The following is a 15,469-nucleotide window of genomic DNA, read 5'->3' as shown; positions in this document are numbered from 1 at the left end:
CACAAACTCGATAGCGAGGGCTGGAGGATCGCGCATATAACGGTGGACGGATGCTGCACAGTCTTCTTGCATTGAGCGAGGTCTAGGGGGGGAAGTATTGAATGTGTCGTTCTGCTTTTATTGGCTGTAAGCTCTAGTTTACCGTTGCAGCCGCTTGTTTGGTGCTGCCAATACTCTATAAGTTCAAGAAGTCACTGAAGCCATTTTGACTCCCGTTTCCTATTCCCGCGTCTTGCCCTACCTGCTACATGTGATACGTACATACGAAGTATGTACTACTATTAGCAACCAACCGTTGACCCATTCTCCACGTTCATTTACAGCATCCGCCCCCGCTGCTGTTCTATTGGTTGACCGGAGCCCTGGCTTCCTCTTGTCTGCTGCCACCAGGCCCAACTGGAACTAGTCCATGACAGCATCCTGAAGCCGCCATTTCTCAACATTGAAAAGTCTAACGTGTCTGGTTGAATCCCTCCCGTGTTCAAGTGCCATTCCCGCCCTGGGTGCCGTGTCTGAACCCATCCGATCCGTGCTCTCGGGGGAGTGGCGCGGCAACCGTTTTATCTGTACGGATCATGGAGCAGGTACATGTAAGCACATGTAGGCATCCAGGCACCAGCTAGGCACCTCCCTACTTTATCTACTTACTGAGTACCTAAGTAAGTACTTTAGGGCACTTCCTCAAGCAAAGTGCCGCCGGCCTTGCAACTTGCTCGGGCAGTGTGCCACTGCTACCGTGGTCAAATATCTGTCCGAGCTTCGGAGTTGGGAGTCGGGAGCTTGCGCATTTGCCAGCAAACTGGTATTACATGTATGTGATCGGAAGTTCGGAGTATTCTGCACTCTTGACCAAAATCGTGTACTCCCACATCCACTGCACCATTGAACCGCGCCTTCTCCATTCATAAATACAGCTCTGCACCTCGTACGCCTCGGTCTGTCAATTCCGGTCTACTCAACCTACCAGACTCAACTCTAGAAACCCCTGCTGCATTCTCTCTACCATAGCAAAGTATTTCAGTTGTCACTGACAGTCTCCAAAACTCTCCTTCTGAAGGCGGGCGTACAGAGTCAATTACTACGACATCACACCCCGACACAACGCAACTTTCGCATTCCTGGCATTCGTCTATTTCCCAATTTTCGACTGTATTGACTCACCCTGGTTGCTGTTATCCTTTAGACTACCATTTCTTGCCCCTCCCTCTCTTCCTTTCTTTAATACCGATCACTTCCTGTACAAGTGCTTTTCCCTCCAGCTCACTGCTAGGCACTATGACTGAACCCGCTGTCGAGGGAAAACCTTTTCAATTATATGACATTGGTATGATTTCTGACTTGGCTCCAGACCACTCTCTATTTTCGTAAAATGTCTCGTGGTCTGCGAAGATGCCTGACGCTAACTCCAACGATTGTAGTCATCGTGGGAGCTGGCCCAGTCGGGCTAATGCTCTCTACCTGCTTGGCTAGATGGGGCTATCGAGTAAAGCATGTCGACGACCGCCCAGAGCCGACAAAAACTGGACGAGCCGATGGCATCCAGCCTCGGTCGTTGGACCTGCTTCGAAACATGGGACTGAAGACGGGGCTCATGGCTCACAAGCCGGCTCGAGTTTACGAAGTTGCCTTTTGGAACCCAGACAAGTCCGGTAACGACATTGTTCGAACCGGAACATGGGCGAGTTGTCCAAAATTTATTGATGCCCGCTATCCTTTCACCACATTGCTACACCAAGGACATATCGAAAATGTTTTCATCAATGATCTCGAGAAGAACGGTGTGCTGATACAGCGGCCATGGACCATTACCCACTTCGAGTCCGACGAGCAAGAAAACCCTGAGCACCCCGTGCGTGTTGAGTTGAAACATGTAGATGGGACCACCACAGAAACAGTCCGGGCTAAATATCTATTTGGTGGCGAGGGATCGAGATCCTTCGTACGTCGGCTGCTAAACATCCAAGTCAAGCACATCGATCCTATACAGCATGTATGGGGAGTTATGGATGGCGTTGTCAAGACAGATTTTCCTGATATAAAGGTACGTGACCGAGATTTTCTTCAGTGGACATGTGATTAGTGTGTGGCTAATCTAGTCTGGTCATGGCAGATGAAATGCACGATACACAGCCACCACGGTTCCATCATGGTCATCCCCAGAGAAGACAACATGGTTCGACTCTATATCCAAATCGCGTCTTCAGAGGAACCGGATTGGAATCCAAGAAAGACAGCTACGTCAGAAGAGGTGCAAGAGACGGCGAAGAAGATCCTGCATCCGTATACGATCGATTGGGAGCGCGTCGAATGGTATTCAGTGTACCCCATTGGGCAAGGAATCTCGGACAGGTACAGCCTAGACCAGCGCGTATTTCTGGGTGGTGATGCATGCCACACGCATAGTGTAAGCCCAATCTATCTCTCCCCTATACGGAACCGGCATACCTAATGTTGCCCTGAGAAAGGCTAAGCGCTAACGAAGTCCATTGGCAACACTCGTACAGCCCAAGGCAGGTCAAGGCATGAACACCGCCTTTCTGGATGCTCTCAACCTGGCCTGGAAGATACACGCGGTCGAAGGAGGCTTTGCACACCGCGATCTGCTCAAAACTTACGAGATAGAGCGCAAAGGGGTCGCGGAAAGTCTGTTGGACTTTGATAATAGATATGCAAAGTTGTTTTCTCAGCGGCCTCCTGCGGCCAAGGAAGTAGAGGCAGCCACTGAGGGATGCCCCGCAAACCGCGGCGAGGCAGAAGAAGACGACTTTGTTAAGATGTTTAAGGAATCGTGTGAGTTTACCAGCGGATATGGCGTGGCTTATGGGCCGAATGAGGTAAATTGGTCAGTGAACCATCAGGCCAACTCGACTCTTATTCACCCTGAAGGCACCAAGCTCCGAACGGGTCATATATTCATCAATTCCGACGTTACACGAGTGGTGGATGCAAATGTAGTACATTTGGAGCAGGAGATACCGCTCAATGGCTCATTCCGTATTTTCATCTTTGCCGGAAATCCAGCCGTTACTCACACTGCCTTGCAAGACCTCGCCAATGGTCTCGGTGCGGAACGCTCTTTCTACGGCGCATATGCCAGAAAAGATGTCGACACGGTATCACACCATGAGCGACACAACCCACACAGCTTGTTCTTCACCATTTGCACAATATTTGCCGCCAAGCGATCGAGCATTGAAATATCCAAGGATGTACCCCGGCTTCTAGCACGATATCGGGATCATATTTACGCCGATGATATATGGGATCGGAGGGTGCCCAATTCCAGAGCCTCGGCCCATGCCAAGATGGGCTTGGACGAAGAAAGAGGTGCTGTGGTGGTGGTTCGCCCTGATGGTTATGTTGGCGTGATTGTGAGTCTCGTGGAGGGAAGTGGAACGGTGAACGCGTTGAACGAGTACTTCTCGGCATTCTGCAGCAAGAACCTAGTAGCAGGTTCTTCCCAACTGTAGGATAATTGATCGTTCATGTGGCAAACGTCGATATCATGGTGTTCACTATGTTGAAGGCGAGGGGTGCATGGGTGACGACGAGCATTTGACGGAGGACGGCCCTAAGCGTAGCTGAAGACTTGATAATTAGAACATGAATCTTATTGCTGCGGTACAGCGGCTCTTTGGTTTCAGATGAAAGAGCCGCGCAAAGAAGACTCGCACGCGAGAATAGATACATTGATGCCGCTACGATCAACATCGTGTTTGACCATATCCTCCCGTCGTTATCTCAAAAGTATTCAAATAGTAGTGGCTCTGAATTTTAACGCCGAAGCGAACGGAGGATATCAAAGATGTGAAATATGGTTTCAACTCGGAGTATTTATCATGTAAGTTACTCTATACCTTCTTAGTACGTATTCGAGTATCTGAGACATAACTGGATCCGATGGGCCAGGCCAACATGAAGACCGAAGCTGCTGCTCATATACATAATACAGGTTTGGCGGTCAAGTTGCATCGGACACAATCGGAATTTGTGTCTGCCATCACGATCGATCTCAGACCTCGAGTTACCTGGTCCCCGGGATGTGCTAACTACCATGTGCAGACTTCTCAGGATCAGTTTCTGCCAATCAGAATAATTGACAGTTCAGAGAGTCTGAGGGTGCGAGGGGCAGCGCGGGCAGCACCAGACCTGGGAGGGGCAGAGGCGCTATGTAGGGCCTGGCTTTTCCACTGTCACTGGTTGGTTAACTTCCATTAATGTGGACATGAAGTCTGCATGCAGTCTGGTCCAGCTTAGTCCTTAACCCATCGCCCCGAGGTTCTTCCAGGGACAAACCACACCCACTAAGCCCAGCAAATCCTCTATCCAACAAGGCATTTTGGACAGCTTCAAGTTGGTCACTGGCCCTCCCAGCGAAGCTGCGCGCCCCAACGCCAGCGCCTCGCTTAGACTTGCCCTTTTCTTGAACTCTCTCGCCTGCAGCTCGGTTACGGCCTCATTTTAACTTTCGTCCACGCGCCACTCAATAACAACGCGCTCGCGACGCAACAGCTCGTCCACGTCGTATAGCAAGCTCCTAACGCGACTTCCACTCGAGCTTTTGATCTCTCCATTTTCATCTTCTCTTGCGAATTTTCATCACTGCTTCGGTAGGAACTACTTCTTTTACTTTTGCTTTATAGCTCACCCGCGCTTTACTTTTTCGATTGCTATCGTCGCTTGCGACCGCTACTACTACAACTATCGTATTGCTTCGAACCGTCTTCGCTTGATCGTCCTCTCGCCATCACGACTGCCCCGGCTTTCTTAGGCAGGTTCAAAGCATCGAATTTCATATCTCGTCATCCAAGCTTGACGCTGTCACCAAGACAAAATGTCCGGGTCCCAGCAAGGCTGGCTCTCCTCCCTCTCGTCACTTCCTTCCCTGATATTCCCGCCCGTTTCTTGGTTCATCAACGGCTCCCCAGACGGTTCTTCGGGCGCCCCCGCGAATCTCTTGCCACTCGTTTATTCGGAAAGCACCGTGGACGATGCAGAAGCTTCCGAGACCGCTGCCGATACCCCTTCGAGCTCTTTTGCTAATTCTGATGCTTCGTTTGTTGATCACGAAAAAAAGATACTCCCTGTTTGCTTGCTTTTTGAACGAAAATTTATTCGTGCTGACCGCCCGCGTAATATTAGACGTCCTTGGTTGCCTCGATTCCCCAAGCTAAAGAGACATTACCCCCCGGTTGAACGCATTCGGACCGAACGAAGCCCAAAGGCCAACGCTAATCCTCCACACTCGTACCGAAACCCACGATCCTTTCCCAGACAAAGATTCCTGGCCGATACTATCTATCCTCGACTTGAACCATCCGATCCTAGACAAAAAGATATTTGTTTTGCGTTGTCTTCTCTGCATAGACAGCGGGCACCCCAAGAGCCAAGTCCTGCACCACGAGCTCTTCGCCCCCCCGAGCACCCGAATACAGTATTTGTTGAAATCAATGGAATTCGTACAAACAAACGTCGCGCTGAAGACCTCGAGGTTGATCTGGTTGCTGCCATTCAAAACTCGACTCATACCAATCCTCCATCATCTATTTCTATCTCTCGCACAGGGTTTTTCCCGGAGTCCGAGTCCAAGTTCCAGGAAGAAATCCAGGTAAGTGTATTCCAAACACAGGTTCGACATAAACTTACACTTACTCTCTCCCGCTCCAGGCGCACATGTCCCACGCAAAACCTCTTCCAGAACTCATCACCGGGATGATGACCAACATCTTGTCCACCTTCTCAGATCTGACCGGTATATTCAGCCGACTTTGTACGTACCTCGTTTTCGTTGCCTGCTTTGGCTTGATACATGACGCTGACATCTGAACCAGTGTATAATCAAGCCTACGAAGTGTCCGAGTCTCGTTCCTATATTCAGATCAAAGATCCATCCGGTCTCGATGTCGCCAAGAAGCGCGTCAAGCTCACTTCTGAGAAATCTGACTTCCAGTGGTTGGATCGAGATGGCCTTCACTCACTGCTTTCCCGCTACAGCCACTTCCGTCATTGCTTTGACAAAGCCAGCTCTATCCTCCTTGCTCATCCGTCGCGTGCAGAGATGAACAAACTCCTCAAACCACTCTTACCGGTCTTGGCGGATAACGCTGATGATCTCAACGCGCTCAGCTCAGGATGCGATGGCGTGGATCTCTGCAGATTCTGGTTCTACTCATGGCGGTCGATGATGACTTATTTGAACACTGTCTATGAAATTGGCAGTTTCATCAAGATGAAGAATAAGCACCATAGAGCACCAACGGTTTGGCCAAACTCTCCCTCATCAGAAACGCTGGAGACAGCGGCACGAATCAGGAGGTTTCTATCCGACCCAAGCCTTTTTGTTGTGTTGAAATCCATTCTTGAACTGAGCGACGAATTGGTGAATTATCCTATGCCAGCCGACATGATTGATCGAGTGGTCCTCGACATGGCAGCAGTTCAGCACAACATCGTCCTGCCAAGTTATGTGCAGTCTGAACAATTTCACGAACGACTTCTAGAGTATTTCCCGCCTCCTCAACGAGTGGACCCAGACTACGCCTGCCCAGTCCTCCCCGGAGCCTTCCCCGAGGCTGACTCAGAGTTTCACGATGTCGGCTTAGTCGAGCCTGAAGTTCCCCCTTTGCCTTCGCTAAGCGTTGAACCACCTCCTCGCATCTCCAAAAGGGGTTCAACCAAGACTGACCGCTTGAGAGCTAAATTTTTTGCGGCCGAGATATCTCGTCTCACACCGGAGGAATTCCAGACGAAGTACTGCGGACCAAGCGACGATCACCGCAACATAGAAAACGACTACAGCACAGATTTCATCGGAAAGAAGCCACTCACAACAGCCCATGTCGGAGTTGTAAGATCTATTTTGAAGGACCGCAAAGCACCGAAGCGGCTCACCATGACACGCGCCCCAAAGGCCGTGCGTTTTACCGAAGGCACTATCACTCCTCGGCAACGAACGCATCTGGGACTGGACATCCGCAGACTGCTTCCCAGCTCTGATCGCGCTACTGATCCAGTTTTCATTGGTAATATTAAGCTTGGACAGTCGGGGCCTGCCGATGATAAATTGGATGTAGATGAATGGGAATATCTCCGGGCTCAACAAACAAATCGACATGTCAATTCAATTTTTCATGGGGCTAAAATATCGAAGCATAAGCCGCCCGCCAATGACGCTATTGATCCCTCGCTAGCGATCGAGAGAATGCTGTCAGTTTCGTCCATCGAGTCACTAGCCATCAGCGACGACACCAGGGCTGGCATTGCCATTAAGAAAGAACAGGTCGCCCAGCAAGCAGCAGAAGACGCCAGGAAGTATGCCGAGGAGCGCGCCCGTCAAGAACTTGAAGAAAAGCTCGCCAGAACAGGGGGTCTTCGAGCTCCAGAGCAGCCTCTCGTATCACCACTCAGTGACCACTGGCAAGAGCGGGCTCAAGAAACTCTCCGCAAATCACCTCGAACTACGCTGGCAAAAACAGGAGACGGCATTGATCTCAGACGACACGACTTCGCCAAAGTCGTGAAAGCTACAGAGTGGCTTAACGATGAAATCGTCAATGGCTGTCTCAATTGGCTGGACCAATCCATTAATTCGGCTGCTGGCATTAAGGATGTCAAGAAGAGCACCCGCAAGTGTCTTGCGATGTCCTCCTTCTTCTTTAAATTTTTGCGGGAGAACGGATTCACCAAATCCGAAAGAACTCTCCGACGCCATGGAGTGGAAAAGAAGAACTTCCTCCATGTGGATACCCTGCTTCTCCCCATTTGCGAGAGCTCACACTGGACGCTCCTCGTCATTCGGCCAAGCAAAAAGACGATAGCACATATGGATTCCTTGAACCCACGAGGTTCACAAACATACATTAGTTTGGGTTTAGGGTGGCTCAAATACATTCTGGCGGAGACCTTTGTGGAAGATGAGTGGAAGGTGACACAACACGAAGCACCAGTACAAACCAATGGGTACGACTGCGGTGTACACACCATCACCAATGGGATGTGCGTTGCATTGGGCCTGAATCCAATTGACACCTATACTACAGAAGACATGCCACAGCAACGTCTCAGACTGGCCAGTATGCTTTTGAACGGGGGTTTCACGGGAGAGTTCGACCTTCGTGTTTACTAATGTCTTTCCTCCCTTACATCATTATGTTCTGTCTGCCTCCTCTTGTTCTCAACATTTATTATGAGGCCTTTCTATTCTGTGTCCTTCGCTACTTTTTTTTGTGCAACCGCATGTATGGCACGGTGTTCGGGAGGAGTTTTGCATAATTAGATACCCGAAGTGGCTAGGTGGCTTTCAGTTGCCTAAATGAATAAAAGCAACCAAAATTGAAGTTTGATGTTTCCACCTGTTGCTTTTTCGTGACTGGGCGATCAAAGACAGGAAATGAAATACAATCGAATGCAGAGCAGCTCTGGTGGCATGATTGACTTGTCTGCTTATGGCGATTGGAATGGCGCAGAAAATTTCTCTCATTGCCGAGGAGAGGACGCCGCGTGCTACTCAATAAACAGTCAATACTTTTTGGTGTTTGTTCCGATTTCGACGCGTCCGACGCAAGCCGCAGCATTTTAAATGGGTCCCATCCGATCCGAGCATGGCTATGTTGAAGTTTAACAGGGAGGGGATGTGTTGATGTATTACTTGGGAATCAGCCGATGCGGAGAGGAGGTGTTGTGTTGATTCTATCAGTACAGCTTGTTCTGGGAGTCTTGGTCTTGTCCCAGTTATCGTAGCTCAACCGGCATGCAACGTATGACTACGGTTTATACATGCATTGTACGTTCGGCGCATCTCGCACCGGAAGGCTATAAAAAGGGGGGAAGGCTTCCCGATCGAATCAAGTGGCTCTCGGTTCTTGGGCCTGGCGCTCCATTGTCGGCCGATCTCCGCGTGTGCGTCGGCATGGCCGTCCAGAGTGGAGATTGGACGAAGATTGAAAACACCCTGGTCCCGGAGCCCTGTGAAAAACCTGGCAAAACCTAGTCATACGCCCAGGGCAGCCAAGGCGGGAAGGGTTCTAGAAAATCAGCTGGTTGGAAGTTTTGCTAGGAAACCTGTCGAGGCGTTGCGGCTGCATCGCGGTGTTGCCGACCGGCGTTGAAAATTCAGATCAATTCATACGAGCCCAGCGCTGTACGAAGGACCAAGGCGAAGGTGAACATGAGTCGCATTGTGCATGCGCGAGATGCTCCGATGACTCGATAGTCCGTCCATCTCAGCTGTCTGCTAGGGCCCTAGGGGTATCAGAGAGGGGAAAATGCACACGAGGTTTTTTTTTTTTTTTTTTTTTCGTCCAAAAAAAAAACAAAAAAATTAAAATTGGGCGCGACATGTATCGGTGCAAATACTAGCGCAATTACCCTGGGCTGTATATGTACCTACTCCGTACCTAAGGTACCTTATGTACTCCGGACGGACATGGACATGAGTCCAGGATCGACTTCGCAAGTTGCTAGTCTAGTGCAACGGCCGGAGGCCATGAGATGAGAAGAAGCCAGAGGATTCAGTCTGGTGTTGCACTCCAACTGGAGCTTGTTACTCCGCTTGCTCAAATGAGAGAGAGAACGTGGACCGTTACTCGGCCGCATGCCGGACCTGGCGCTACGTGCAACGGACATTCAGTCTCTCGGCCGGGCTCTGTCCCTTAGCTCATGTCGATGGTCTGGGGATTTGAAGCTTGTGGGAGGCAACAGAATTGACAAAGTTCCCTTCCTTGCAATACCGCACCAGTAGCCCATGCAGATCTGCAATAGATCGACTAGACTTCCGGCGAGGCAAAGAAACTGTAAAGTAGGTAGCGGAGGCGTGGCAGGCATTGTAATGTCATAATGTCATGCCATGCCCCGAACGGACGAGCGTAGCAGCTTGCTGCACGCACTCGTCAAGCCGTAGCACCATGTCTAGCTTAAATGATGCGGTAATCGTGATCATTCACATTCACGTTGTGTGACTGTCTCTTTTGCCCTTTTGCCACTGCATAAATCCAGGACGACTAGTAAGTGAACTACGAGAGTGTGGCGATGTGACGCCAGGGTTGCAGAAAACCATGCTCGGGAAGATCACTACCTAGTAGGTAGTTATCAGACCATGGTTTCCGTCCAAAGGCATTCATTCATTGGCGAGCAACCTTTCCCACACTTGGGGGAAGGGGGGCTTGTTTGCGGCATCGAGGAAGCTGGGAGCGGGAGAGGCTGTCGACAGTCCTCCAGCGTGAGTTTCTTGAATGTATTGGTCGATAGTTTTCACTCAAAGTTCATGTGAATATGCATAATTTACTCTCAAGTACGCAGCAGTCAAGATGCAGGTAGACGCCGCCCTAATAAATATGTAAATTACTAGTAAAACCAAATAAAAAGGAGGGGCCTCACCCAATGTTTCAATGTTTCAGCGCTGTCAAACAGTCCAAGTAAAGTAATCTCAACACCTGAGATTGCGAAAACTCGGCAAGTTTTCTCGCGGCGTTTTGGCCGTGAGCGAGACAGGGCTGTGGTTCTACGACCTTGCCGGCGCGGCCAGCCCCATGCCATGCCAAATCGGCCTCCTCGTCATTCGACTGGAATGGACAGGAAGCCAGACGCGATTTTCAGCAAGTACATATGTACTCCGTGCGGAGTACGTCAAAGGCCAATCACCTTACTTGAATGATGCCACTTGCCTCAGTGTGACCCGCGCGCCTCTTCCAGAGAAGCTTCTGCCCCATATTAAAATAGCAAACCTAGACATGACTGGATGGCAGACGACCAAATACGGAGCTAACGGAGTCGAGGACTTCCCCCCCTTCCTTTAGTCTCTTGGTACTAGTCATATGTTGTGCTGCATTGTACAAAAATACATAACAACAGCAAGCGACCGTGTCCTTGCCAGCATCCACTTGGGAACTGGTTTCTAGCGCCATTCTAGCGCGTAATGACGACCTGCAAAAAAATCACTTGAGCATCTTTGAAACAGGCAAACGTCGGGGGAAGCGGGGCAGTAAATCCACTGGCGAGTAAGGCCCATGTCAGTCAGGTTCAATCCTCTCTGCCTGCTTAGCTTGCTTGATTGCGTGAGTCGTTTGTCGAGTTGGATGACAGTGTGCATGCAATTACCGCAAGTATATTGGCTTGAACAGAGTCCCAAATGCCGTTGGCCACGTGTAAATCTTCAAAAAGAGTAGCTGCCAACGAGGCCGCTGCCGTCAATTTGCCGTCAATGGAGCGGGCGCGAAGAACGGAAAACGTCACACAAGATGCGCAAGATGAAATAAGTACAATAAATAGGTACCTTTGTGCCCTCTGCCCGCCAGTTTTATGAACCATAGGCTGGCCATTCACGTATTACATGCGTGTTTCTCGCTCGAGTTTGCGAAACATTGAAACGGAATCTCTACTTGGGGCTAGTCATCTAGGTTGAAAAGGCTGTGTGATGCCAGATCTGTACGACACAGCTATATGTACGGAGTACTCCGTATGCCTCGGACACTAGCAATTTCTATCAACCAACTGATGCCAGTTGGAAAAGGTCACATGCACATGGGTTTTACATCTTACGATGATCATGCTCTCAGGTGGCGGGATGTAACTCTTGAATGCAGGCTCTTCTCCATTCTCCATACGGAGGAGTACTTAACTTCCATACAGCTTGGGGCCAGTGTGCTCACTCGTACGGGAGGGGGTTCACATCATGGAATGCAAAGTCGGTCCTCGTCCCGGAAGCTTCAATGTTGAACCCAGCAAACAAAACTTCACGTTTCAGAACCCCCCCCGCGCCTTCGCCCTTGTTGCCCCTAGACACGCACCACACACACGCCCCTTGCCGGCCGTTCAATCGTGGTTGCAACTGCGGTGGCGTGCATGACGAGAATTGAGGGCTCGAGAGCCTGTCGCTGGGCCAAGGTGGCCGCCGGCAGCGTTTGATGAAAGAGGACGAGCCACCAGGCCCAAGTACTCCATACATGCATGTCAATAACAACCAGGAACGTGCTCAAGTACCTTGGTACCTGGGCAGGCATGAACGCATGGCCTCGCCTGCAAGGCTCCAGTATACAAGCGGTTCGTGCATGGGCAGTGGGCGGTGGGCAGTGCTGTTTGCCTTGATGCCTTCCAAAGTTCCAAGGTTCCATGCCGTCGCCAACCAGACCAGACCAGACTTGACTGGTGATTCTCTCCAGCCCACAGCAGTCCACAGCCCTCCCTGCCTTCTCTGCTGTCTTTCCCTGCCTCCCTGCCCAGGTGCTTGTTCCTAGCGCGGGCTGGTGGCACGCACAAGCAAGGGCTTGGCAGGCTTGGTTGGCTTGGACGGCCTGTTCTCGCGATGCCTGCCCCCTCCAGGTGCCACCCCGCCCCACCTCGTCCAAGGGCCATCCTCTCTGCCATCCTCCACTGCCGGCTGCCCGCCGGCGCCTTAGATCCCCTGCTCCTTCGCCGTCGCCACTCCTGTCGGACATGGTCCTGTGCTGGTGCATTATGGACATGTACAATATGTACACGACTGAACATCTGCCATCATCAGTTGTCTCTCTGTTACTCATCATCATCCACCCCCCACCGACTCCTCACCTCCGTCGCCCTACATACTACATACATACATACATAATACATACACATCGCAACCCCCATTCTAGCCGCTCGTCCTGGTCTCTTCCTTGTTTTTACCCTCCTCGGTATCCCAAGCCCGTTGCTGAACGTTTATCGTTCCCCTTCCTGCTCCATTCTCGACTGTCCATCTCGGCCGCGTTCCAACCCGGGCCCTCGCCTCAGCCTGCACTCTGCCAACCTTTTGCACCATAAAACCCCGTCGGCTACATCGCGACAGCGTCGATAAACCAGCACCCTTTGTCCCACGTGTATCAAACGGGGAACTTGAAGCGCAGCGTCGTCATCAGTGTTTAGCGGTAATCAAAAACTCCCGGGGTATCCCCTCTCTGCCTGCTACGGCTCCACCAGTTTAACTACGACACCCGGCATCACGCGAACTTCCCGTCGACACCAATCATACTAGACCTTGAAGCTCTTATTCGGTGCCTAGCCAAACTGCCGTTCGCATAGACTCCCGGATCTGCGCGCTGTCCTTTCGAGTTTACACTATTGGCAACATTTTGTGCGCCCACGGACTGTTCCTTTGCAGCTGGACTTAATGCATGTCTGACTACAGGTTTCATCTTGACTGGAGTTCTCCCAGCCACCTTTGTCATCTGCTTCACATATATTGGCCCACGCCAGCAGCTGGAATTCTTCCAGCGAATCCCGATATTACACAGAAGGGGGAATTTGTTGCATCTTCAAACGACGCAGTTTCACCGCGCTGAATACCTCCGAGGCTTGGTCTGTGTTGCAGGGGAAGACTTTTTTTTTTTTTTTTTTTTTCAATCTCCCTTTACTTTCCTTCTTCTCTTGGTCGACAAGCTTTACAAGGTTGCAACAACACAGAGCCCGAAATTGCAGGGCATTAGCTGGGATACCCAACCAGCTATCTGTTGCGCCCACGTCCGGCCAGTTTCCCGACGATACTATCCGTTCGGCTCGACACTTTACTCCGGTCGGCTGTGCCATCTCTTGTCTGCCATCACCCAGCGGGTAGGCTTCATCGTACTCATCCGAGTGCTGAGTAGACATGGTCAAACCCAGGTTACGGCGAACATCTCCAGTCTATCTAACGATACCGATACGAGAAGAACACATTTCCCCGCCTTTATCTGCGTTTGAGGATTGCTGTTCTTTCAGTCCTACGTCTTCCCGCCACGTTAGCGGCATATTTATGTCACCTTCGCCATCGCCTCAACCCATCGAGATGGCAACGAGACCTCCAACCTTGACTGAGATTTTGCTCGACGTCTCCCCACCCCCCTGGACGTTGAGCGCTTTCATGGCATATCTTTCACAAAACCATTGCATGGAGACGCTTGAGTTCACTCTTGACTCACAGCGATATGCTGCGTTCTACGACCAACTTGCCGCAGAAAACCCTCCATCTCAGGAAAGCAATGCACGTGTGTGTGGTTTGTGGGACAAACTCATGGAAGTGTATATTGTTCCCTGTGCACCTAGGGAGGTGAACATTCCGGCCCGCGTCAGAGATCGTCTCCTAAGTCTGCCTAGCGGTCCGTCTGCTCCGCATCCCGCAGAATTGGAAGAGGCTGGTCGAATCATTTACGAACTTATGAATGATTCCCTTTTGGTTCCGTTCTTGCAGTCTGTCGCCCCTCTTCATTTCATGGGCCAGAATGACGACAGTAGCCACCACCACCACCAGCAACGCCGCCGGTCTCAAAACACTGCTCAACACCCCGATCAACCCCGACGTTCAGTAGCTTCTCCTCATTCAGCCGACTTTGACAGTCTTACCGATGATAGCGATAGCAATTCACCATCCGGGCCGGAACCCATGACCCCTCCGACTACTCCTCCGACTTCAGAGTACACATTCAACTCCTCTCCGGGCGGGTTTCAACGTGCCATGGCCGCGCATAATAAAGGTTGGAAAAAGGTTGGCGAAAAATTGGGATTTAGTCGAAAAGCCTCTAGTCGTCGGTCAACCCCAACATCCTCATCTTCTGATTATGACGCGGCTCTTGGGGAACCAAGTCACGGCCACCCTTGAAGGAGCTATATTGGCAAACGCCGCTTCTTTTCGCTTCGAGCCATTTCACAATAGCATCACCAAATGACGGAATGTTTCATATATTGGCCTCCCAATACAATTGTTCGTCACTGGTCGTTGCCTTGATGAAAACTCATACAAACGAAATTGCTGGCCGCCACTGTTTTAACAACAGTTCCGAATGCTCTTGGTCGATTACCTTGTCAATGCATTCAATGTTAAGTCAAGGGAATGTCACGAGAACCTGAGCAACGGATTCAACTTCCTATCCATATGTATGGATGCTTTGATTTTTTTTTTTCTTTTCGTGTACACATCACACCAATGTATTAGAGCCGGGAGTTTCGGTTTTGACTCGAGCAGGGACCAACTAGGTCCTGGATCGAAGGACGACGTCAATCATCATTAGCGTTAGCGTTTCATCATAACAACGGAGTTACATATACGGAGATTTAAGCATCATAGAGAGGCATAGTATACCACGGAGTTTAACTTGGGGTAGTGTACACACTGGGGAATTCTTGATTGTTTTATTGTTACCAGGGTGAGTTGTCGTTTACTATAAGAGATAATGATACACGATGATTCATGGATGTTCTAAACTTGCCGTGTAAATTCTTGTTGCTTGAAAGTCATGGCACCCAGGAATGAACCACCTTCCCAGATGTCCTGGCTTGCAATCCGATATCATGCTGGCAGGTGTAGTGAGTGAGTCGACTCTTCCCCGTCGTCTTCATGCCAGATGGGAGCGCGTTGGTCGTAGGTCACATTATCCTCGAGCCATCTCTACTTACTTACCTTGTGGCGAAGAAAGTCTATACATAATCCATCAAATCTCTCCCGCCCACAAGCTTATTCACGAGAACTGGCCTATGGCTTGCAGGC

At 50.5% G+C, this 15,469-nt stretch overlaps 3 protein-coding genes across 3 annotated transcripts; all 3 read left to right on the top strand.

Moving 5' to 3' along the window:
• Positions 1 to 1,275: 1,275 nt before the first annotated feature.
• G6M90_00g007990 (uncharacterized protein) lies at positions 1,276 to 3,470 on the top strand (the record flags this gene model as incomplete). Its single annotated transcript, XM_014694223.1, has 4 exons — positions 1,276 to 1,324; positions 1,419 to 2,041; positions 2,111 to 2,404; positions 2,505 to 3,470. 4 exons carry the CDS (start codon positions 1,276 to 1,278, stop codon positions 3,468 to 3,470), a joined length of 1,932 nt encoding a protein of 643 aa, XP_014549709.1.
• Positions 3,471 to 4,834: 1,364 nt separating this feature from the next.
• Positions 4,835 to 8,125, top strand: ULP1 (Ubiquitin-like-specific protease 1; the record flags this gene model as incomplete). Its single annotated transcript, XM_066129640.1, has 4 exons — positions 4,835 to 5,055; positions 5,143 to 5,608; positions 5,668 to 5,770; positions 5,832 to 8,125. 4 exons carry the CDS (start codon positions 4,835 to 4,837, stop codon positions 8,123 to 8,125), a joined length of 3,084 nt encoding a protein of 1,027 aa, XP_065986047.1.
• A 5,649-nt stretch (positions 8,126 to 13,774) lies between these two features.
• On the top strand, positions 13,775 to 14,584 carry G6M90_00g007970 (uncharacterized protein; the record flags this gene model as incomplete). Its single annotated transcript, XM_014694225.1, has 1 exon — positions 13,775 to 14,584. The coding sequence occupies one exon, from the start codon at positions 13,775 to 13,777 to the stop codon at positions 14,582 to 14,584; it is 810 nt and encodes a 269-aa protein (XP_014549711.1).
• Positions 14,585 to 15,469: the final 885 nt, after the last annotated feature.

This window comes from Metarhizium brunneum, chromosome 1 (genome assembly GCF_013426205.1).
Source record: "Metarhizium brunneum chromosome 1, complete sequence".
NCBI lineage: Eukaryota > Fungi > Ascomycota > Sordariomycetes > Hypocreales > Clavicipitaceae > Metarhizium > Metarhizium brunneum.
Note: the sequence above shows the minus strand (reverse complement) of the source record. Positions and strands in the feature narration are given on the sequence as shown.